At 32.0% G+C, this 9,423-nt stretch overlaps 1 protein-coding gene across 1 annotated transcript; it reads left to right on the top strand.

Annotated features, from left to right (window-relative positions):
- The first annotated feature begins 478 nt into the window (after positions 1 to 478).
- LOC110665457 (squalene monooxygenase SE1) lies at positions 479 to 5,479 on the top strand. The gene is made up of 8 exons (XM_021825591.2): positions 479 to 950; positions 2,758 to 2,869; positions 3,033 to 3,207; positions 3,487 to 3,655; positions 3,838 to 4,056; positions 4,196 to 4,471; positions 4,718 to 4,996; positions 5,117 to 5,479. The coding sequence occupies exons 1-8, from the start codon at positions 690 to 692 to the stop codon at positions 5,225 to 5,227; spliced, it is 1,602 nt and encodes a 533-aa protein (XP_021681283.2). The 5' UTR covers positions 479 to 689; the 3' UTR covers positions 5,228 to 5,479.
- The last annotated feature ends 3,944 nt before the right edge of the window (positions 5,480 to 9,423 follow it).

The following is a 9,423-nucleotide window of genomic DNA, read 5'->3' as shown; positions in this document are numbered from 1 at the left end:
AATCCTGCATAAACACTATTTTTAAATAATTATTTTTATAGAATCAAATTTAATTATTAATCTAAAATTAATTTCTAAATTTAATATATATATATATATATACTTTTTACTAATAAAATTAATAATTCAAACCATTAAATTATTAGTTCGTATCAGTATATAGAATTCTTAATTAAAAAAAAATATTTTCTATAAAAAAAAATATTATTAATTAAGAAAAAAAAAACCAAAGTTGATCATTCCAATTCACATATCAAAGCTACAGCCAGTAGCCAACGATTTGTCTTTTGTCGGATATGTTTTTTTTTTTTTTTTTTTTTAAAGTAAAGATGAAAAACGAATAATCAGTCAAAGCGCATGTTAAGCCAATTACAATGGAGGTGCACGTTAGCAATGAGACGCGCGCCTATCCTATTGATTTCTTTCTGGACACCCGTTGAGTGAGACAGGCTCTATAAAAGGAGTGCATCGTTGGTGAAAGCTATCGTCGTCTCGTGTTCTGTTGGTTAACTAAAACTTTTCACAAAAAGGCCATTGCCAGCGAAGCTTTCGTACTCTAGCCAACAAAAACAAAACCACCCCACCAGATAGAGAAATCCAGAGCTTCTCCAGCCAGACAAACACAGAAAGAAAGAGAGAGATTAAAACGTCTCTCCCTTGTCGTTTCTGCTTCTGTAATCGGATTCCAAATGAAAATGGCGGATCATTACTTGCTAGGATGGATCTTGGCCTCCATCGCGGGGCTTTTCGCTTTCTACTATATAGTTTATTTGGTAGTGAAGCGAGAGGAGGAGAATAATAGACGAGACTTATTGCAGCAGAGAAGTGACTCCGTCAAGACTATGTCCGCTACCAATGGAGAATGCAGATCCGATGACGACGCTGATGTTGATGTGATCATCGTCGGCGCCGGTGTTGCTGGTTCTGCTCTCGCTCATACCCTTGGCAAGGTATTTTGTTTTTTCTTCAGTTTTTCTTTTCTTCCCTGCATTTTCCCAGTAACCGAATAGTTTTATTTATTTATTTATTTGATTTATTTTAGATTCTAGATGCTTTTATCTTTTTCTTTTTGAAATTTGAAATGTTTTGTCTACATGGCTTAAAAGCTTTACCAAATTTAATAGACTTTTTCGCTCGGGCATGCGCTGTAGGTGCTTGTACAGTGTACTGTGTTGATATCATCAGTGATTTTCCTTTTGCATTTCTCCCCATCATTTTCTGTCTTTATGATTTTCTGAATAATAAAGGATTTTGTTAAGGGGTTCTGAGATATAGCTCATCTAATTTCAACTTATAAAGACTAAAAAGTCTATGGAATTGATCCTTTTTATTTTCATCTCTCTACGGATTTTATGTTAGATGTCCAGCTGAACGCTTCGCAGTTTTTGTTATGTTTGTTTTCAGCTATCCTTGGGTGGGTACCTAATTTTTTTTTTTCCTTTTTAATGTACTTATTATCTATGATGGTTCAGAACTAGTTGAATATGTCATTTCTTTTCATTAGACCTTGTGCAGGCCACTGATCTTTCCATCAGAGGCAAATATAGATGGGTATTATATATATAGACATATAATTTGCACGCCTTTAACTATGTCAATCCTCGTAAGATATACTGGTTGACTGATGATAAAAATATGTGCCTAGAATCATGCATATGTTGCCATACCTGTTATCTACCCCTTCCCTTTTCTGACTCGAAGGGGAATATAAATAGTGATGTCACTTCGGACGAGTTTATTTGTGAGAATTTTCATTTTTATTTGTCGATTTTCTTTTTGTTTTTCTGTTTTCTAAAATTTCTGTTAGGTGCCATAGTTTTGTGATGGGTGTGTGAAGTCCTCGAAGTGCTTTCAGATGCAGCAGTTTGTTGATCTGTAACTGTGTTAAAAAAATTTGGACTTGGTGGTTGAAAATTTCAATCTCTCGGCATTTAAGTTTGATACCTTATCTAATGGTACAGCTTCTATATTTATATCACTTAAGAGTTAACGATTGGGTAGGACAAGCTGGGCATATGAAAATTCATCGTTAAAAGATCCTTCATATGTGTTCGAATCTATTTTATATAGATAAATATTACATGCAATTGATCCCTCAATTTTATAATAATTTTTATAAAAATTATTAAATTTTAATTTCTTAATTTATTAATTTTGTCAATTATTTTATAAAATAAAATTATTTTTTTATTAGTTTTTTAAAAAAATACATAAAAGGCAGTAATTTTCGGTAAAAATTAAATTGAAGTTTAATGATTTTTATAAAAGAAATTAAAATTTAATAATTTTTATGAAAATACTTAGAAAATTGAGTAATCGTATGTGATAATTATTATTTTTTTTTTATTGTTGTATGCACTATGAAATCTATTGCTTCACCTTTCTAATTATTATTATCGGCAACATGGAGGGAACAACTCCATACATGCTATCACCAGTAATTGCAGTAATTGCGTTGATGCTTTGTCTATGATTTAATCAAAAGACAACAACTTAATTCTTTGGGGATTTAACTTATTATAATTCTTCTGATTGATGGCTATATTGTAATATTCTCCAATGACATATAAATTATGTTTTATAGTCATCAAATAGAGGGCGTACTTTCTTTGTGTTTCATCTTTTCTCAGTTTTTGTTTTTTTCTTATCATTTATGCTTGATTGGTTTTGTCTATTGTATCAAATAAATTCTTTTATTAAGATATTATAAATGCTTTTTATTTCAATAATAAATTGATTATGTGATTTGGAAAACAGGATGGGCGTCGAGTGCATGTCATTGAAAGAGACTTGACCGAACCTGACAGAATTGTTGGTGAATTGCTACAACCTGGCGGCTACCTAAAGTTAATTGAGTTAGGACTTGAAGGTGTGTGCCATTATATTTTGTAACTATCTGCAGAATTTTGTAATGCTGCTAGTTTGTGTTGATCTTGAATTTGGTGGTATTAGGTTAGTTTGACCTTTTGCCTACACTCAATTATTGTCGGACCAGGCAGCTAATGGAACTCTTATCTCATTTCATACTGTAGATTGTGTGGAGGAAATTGATGCACAGCAGGTGTTTGGTTATGCTCTTTTTATGGATGGAAAACATACCCAACTCGCTTATCCCTTGGAAAAGTTTCATTCAGATGTAGCAGGGAGGAGCTTTCACAATGGGCGTTTTATACAGAGGATGCGGGAAAAAGCTGCAGCCCTTCCCAAGTATGTCATTCACTCAATATAGATGTACATATGTGCTAATGCCTTCTGACATTTGACTGGTTCTCAAGATGATTTACACAATTATTTTTTCATCTATCTCTGCAATAATCTTTTCATAGCTAGACATTAGTAAATTGTTTCACATCTTTGGGTCTCTGCACCGAGGATCCATGTATTATTTGATTGCACGTTGTGATCATATGAGAAATATCTAATAATCATCTTAAGCTTATGAGAGTTATGTTCACCACTAATTATACCTTGTTTTCCTTTCTTTAGTGTACGATTGGAGCAAGGAACTGTCACTTCTCTACTTGAAGAAAAAGGGACAATTAAAGGTGTGCTGTACAAAACTAAAACCGGTGAAGAGCACACAGCTTTTGCACCTTTGACAATTGTTTGTGATGGCTGTTTCTCCAATTTGCGACGCTCACTTTGCAATCCTAAGGTGGTGACTTGTGATCTTGTTAGCTAATAGTAAATTGTATTACACTGATTATTGAATTAGTTTAATCTATTTGCTCTCATCACTTACCTTTATTACTAAAAACTTTAAATTAAACTTCTTATTTTGGGTACAATGAAGCACTCTATGGAAAGTTAAATCAACTTTCTAATTATGTTTTGCAGGTAGATGTGCCCTCTTGTTTTGTTGGCTTGGTCTTGGAGAATTGCCAACTTCCATATGCAAATCATGGGCATGTTATACTAGCAGACCCTTCCCCAATTCTACTCTATCCTATCAGCAGTACTGAAGTTCGCTGTCTGGTTGATGTTCCTGGTCAGAAGGTCCCTTCCGTTTCAGGTGGTGAAATGGCAAATTATTTGAAAAATGTGGTGGCGCCTCAGGTATATAATTTATGATCTATGCCTTTTTAACAAATTGCTTGGCCTTTATTCTTTATTACCAATTAATGTGAAAAAACTATTCTTATGTTGATTTATGTATGATGGTGTCTTTGACTGGCCTCATGAAATGCGTATGCAGGTTCCCCCAGAAATTTATAATTCTTTTGTAGCTGCAGTTGATAAGGGGAACATTAGGACAATGCCTAACAGAAGTATGCCAGCTTCTCCATATCCTACCCCTGGTGCTTTGTTGATGGGTGATGCATTCAACATGCGCCATCCTCTAACTGGAGGAGGAATGACTGTGGCACTATCTGACATTGTTGTGCTACGGAATCTTCTCAAGCCTTTGCGAGATCTACGTGATGCACCTACTCTCTGCAGATATCTTGAATCCTTCTACACCTTGCGTAAGGTAAGTCGTATTCGTATGCTGGTTTTGATGCCGCTACAACTGGAGTAGTGCTTGCTTCTTTTTTCTTGCATTGCTTCTAGTTGGTGGCATGCATATAGGAAAAAGACCTTTTCATGGAAAAAAATTGTATTCTCTTTGATTATTGCAAGAATTAATAACCAAACTCGGCTGTGGAACTCTCTTCATGCAAATAAGATTCAATATTTTACTTAAAACAACTCAACATCTCCTGTGTTTTCATTGCAGCCTGTGGCATCTACAATCAATACACTGGCAGGTGCCCTCTACAAGGTGTTTTGCGCTTCTTCTGATGAAGCAAGGAAGGAAATGCGCCAGGCTTGCTTTGATTATTTAAGTCTTGGAGGTGTATTTTCAACAGGACCAATCTCTTTGCTATCAGGTTTAAATCCTCGACCATTGAGCTTGGTTGTCCATTTCTTTGCAGTAGCAATTTATGGTGTTGGGCGTTTGTTACTGCCATTTCCTTCACCTCATCGCTTTTGGATTGGAGCTAGGTTAATTTCGGTGCGTATCTCTCTATTAAACATCATAATTTGTAAAATCCATCCTTAATAACAAGGCTGTCCTACCATTTTGCAACGTTACTGTAACGAATACTAAAATATCAAGGTACTTCTTATACAGGGTGCATCAGGAATCATTTTTCCCATTATTAAGGCAGAAGGAGCCAGGCAAATGTTCTTCCCTGCAACTGTTCCAGCATATTACAGGAGTCCTCCCAGTAAATGCAATTAATTTTGAAAGAAATTGAAGATAATGGTCCAGCCTCATTGGATTCTCATCCCTTTGTTCAAAGTCAAGGGGTAGGGCAGGGCCATCTTTTCTTTAGGTTGTCTGTAACTGTCACTCTGAGCCCAAAATAGTATATTTTTTTCTTCGTTTTAATCTGTGGCATTGTTAATGTTTTTGCAAAAGAACCTAAATTTTACCACTTTAGAACTGTTAATTCGACTACGCAGATGGGATTAAGTAAGGATGCGTTCGTCATCACAACAATTTTTTTATTTTTTGCTTTATAAAAATTAAAAACTGTTTTTTATTTTTTGTTATTTATTTTCTAAAATTGTTTTCTAAAACCTGTTCATAATTATCTTTTTATGAAAACCGCAACATAGAAAAATTAATAAAGAATAATTTTTAAATGTGACAATATAATAAAAATAAATATATGTTATAAAAAAATAAAATAAATATATTTAAAGAAAGGTGTGTAGTATTTAGCAATAAAAAATTTTATGATGGTCATCCCTATAAATGTTTATAAAATTAAATAATTAAAAAATAATAGTGATTAATAAAATAAAAAAAAATGATTATTATAATTTTGCTAAAAATATTGTGCTATTTGATCTCGAACATCGTTCATGAAGTTGACTTGAATTAATATTAACAGTTTGAAGTGCCTCTGAAGTATTGACTTTATTATTTTTTCGATCATCATTCCTCAAAGCGATATTTTCTTCTATATATGTAGCAAATAGAGTATCCATACGATTTTTGCATTCTAATAAAATAATGAACATAAAAGTTTTTTACTTCTATATTTCTCAAATTAGGAAGAAAAGAGAAAAGGGTAAATGACAAGTTAGGAATGGTGCATTAGCATTATAATTGCTCACAGCTAAACAAAACTAGAAACTAAAAAGGGCAAGCATAGCAGCACAACACAAAAACTCCCAGTTGAGACCAAAATGATAGATTGAATTGCCAAGATGTAAAGAAACTAAAATTATTTTATAGACAATTAACACACGAGAATCCTTCTTAAAAATGGAGGGTCATAAACAAACATCAAAATCTCAATTAAAAAGTTCCATAAAGAATAATCTAGCCTTGGGTATCACACAAAAGGTCTCATGGCATTGAGAAAACATAATCACCATAGTTTTTGAATGATTTATAAAATTAGTTCCAAAAAAATAGAAACAAATGTAGCCTTGGAGCATGTTATATACCGGTAGCTTTACAATTGGCTCACACAAGTCAAGGTAAGAAATGAAATAAATAAAGTAAATGAAAATTTCCAACTTCAATGCATTACAAGGCAAGCAATCAACCGCTAAACTAATGAGCCAATCAAATTGATGACTTTAAGATCATTGCCACGTGTTGATCATTATCATGGACATATGATACAAAGTAATTCAATGTGTTTAGTCTGTAAATTAATTATTACGGTGATAGTGATTTATTAATTCTAGCAATGTTTTAAAAAATAATTTCTTGAACTTCATATCAATATGGTAATTTGGTGTTTATCAATTGATTAACAATAGAAGGTTATGAGAAAAATTAGCATATGGTAATTCGAAGTAAATTTGAAAATTAAGTTACTCAAATGTAGATACAATAACTAGTCAGTTCCACAATAATCCAAAAAGTACTATATTCTCAGTTTCAAATGCCAATAAACATATTGTGTAATCACAAAAATAATGCATTACAGCGTGTTTCATAATCAAAATCCACCAAGTGCTATGCAGTGATGATACATACAATATGTGTTATTGATAAGAAACAAAATTAGGGTACAAAACCAATATCCTTGAAGTAATCATGTTAAAGAGCACTCTTGGATGTAATTTTCATGCTGGGATCCAAACACAACATTATTGAAATAAAATATGCACTTTTTGAAAGAGAAATGTTCTAATTGCAAGAACAACTCATCAATAGGTGTAAATATTAGCAATTTAAAATTTTTCATAACCTAGTATTTTATGCATTATGCAATCATATTAAGCTATTGAAAAACACATCATTTAGTCATACCAAATGATGTTTCAATTGCTAATCAAGCCTAATTGTCATTAGGAAATAATTTCCCCAAATTATAACAAGTTAGGGTTTTGGAGAATCCTTACCCTAATAGGTGCAGAATCAAATTTTAAGCACCAATTGCTAGCCCTCTAACTTGTCTACACAAGCTCTTTGATCAAAGCTCATTGATCAACCCAAAACCTCCTCCTTGTGCTTCCTTATGGTTCGGTCAAGATTAGGAAGGGAGAAAGAGTATGTTGTTTCAAGTTTTTCTCTTTTGAAAGTGATGAGAAACACTTTCTCAATTGTGATTCAAAAGCAATAACACTTGATTCTCTTGAATTCCTAGTTTCAAGGATGAAGATAAAACTAAAGAGAAGGAGGAGAAGTGGCTAGCCAAGAGATGAGAAGAGAAGATATTATTAATTTCTTCTTATCTCATCCTTTAAATGTCTTCATTTCATAATTAATATAAACTAACAAGTGTGCACTTTCAATTGGCTAATTAAAAGTGTTGTTTCAATCTCATTGGTCCACTTGTCCAAGCTTAATATTAATTAAAAAATATAGATTTGATTAATTAATATTAATCATGCTAATTAATTAATTAATCAACCATTAATTAATGAATTTTCCTCTCATATTTGACCAAGTCAACATGGTCAAAATTTGACGAGTCAAATTAGTCAAAATTCATTTTCTTCCTTGAGCTAATTTTCAAGTTTAGATTTAAACAATTTAAATATTAATTGATAAATTTAGTTTCAAGTTATACTAGGGACTTTGTAATCTAATTGCAAATTAAATTGATTAATTCAATTAATCAATTAAACCATTTAATTAATTAATTAATTAAATTAATTTTGCTTTGATCAAATTGCTCTTATGTGTGTGACTTACTAGTTTCATTATTAATTGGCAATGAGAATAATATTAATTCTTTAATATTATTGGAACCATTCTAAACTCAAAATAAAATTTTTTTTTCATTCAAGTTCTCATAAGTTATAGTTGACATCTAGCATAATGTACTATGATTACCCAATTAGTTATAAATTAGTTCTCCAATTTATGAACCTTTGATCATACATACCAAGCATTAAAATCTCTCTGTTACAAAATCTTAATTCAAGCTGGAGTCATGCTTTATGTCAAACTCCAATTGCATTGAATCATATGTTCTTTTTTAATTTCAATTCTCGATTAATAAGACTTTTCTGTCAAAAACTCTTTTCTGACTAAATCTATTTCTTTTGGTCAGGAACTTAAATTACGAAGAATAATTAAATGAACATAAGATTTTATCCCCATTTACTTACAGTAACAGATCCCATTTTGACTAACACCTATCTCCATATATAACTAGTTGGAGCCAACACATGTCCATATACCCTGTACATAGTATAAGTATGACAGCAGTATCAAACTCAAACCGTCTATATATAAGATAATTTTGTTATCTCAGGTCAAGAGATTATATGCACTATTATGATCTAGATGACTTTGTATTGACAAGATTAATTATGATCTAGATGACTTTGTATTGACAAGATTAAACTCCATGTACAAGTCATTTTGTGTCACTGGTTCAACATACTTATCTTATAAGTGCTCACTATGTTTGTTATATGGCATGAGACTCACCATTCCATCCCATTAGTATCTCATACTAGTCCATGGAAACAAACACAGATGAAAATCTTTCTGAATAAGTCATGCCCAATGAGATATCCTAGATTGTGAACCAAATTTATAATACTTATGCTAAAATATTCTGTCACTCATATTCTTAACAACTTAAGAATAAAATATCTAACAAGATACTAAAGGACCTTTTCAATTAAATTCAAACCATTTAAACATAAATGAAAAGAATAATTGCCATTAAATGGGTACAAATATTTACACGATACAACAATGATATGCTCTAGGGCATACTACTAATAATCTCTCACTTGCACTAGAGCTATTCATTATAAAATCTAAGGCCCATCTTCTCAAGATGTTGTTCTAGTTGGTTTTGTGTCATAGCTTTGGTAAAGGGATTAGCAGGATTATTATCTGAAGCTATTTTCTGCATGGTTATATTGCCTCTCCCAATTATTTCTTTGATAATATGGTAGTGTCTTTCAATGTGTTTGGATTTCTTATGAGACCAGAGTTTCTTTACT

The sequence above is a fragment of the Hevea brasiliensis genome, chromosome 2 (assembly GCF_030052815.1).
Source record: "Hevea brasiliensis isolate MT/VB/25A 57/8 chromosome 2, ASM3005281v1, whole genome shotgun sequence".
Taxonomy (NCBI): domain Eukaryota; kingdom Viridiplantae; phylum Streptophyta; class Magnoliopsida; order Malpighiales; family Euphorbiaceae; genus Hevea; species Hevea brasiliensis.
The sequence above is the reverse complement of the archived record's forward strand: the minus strand, read 5'-3'. Positions and strand labels throughout refer to the sequence as shown.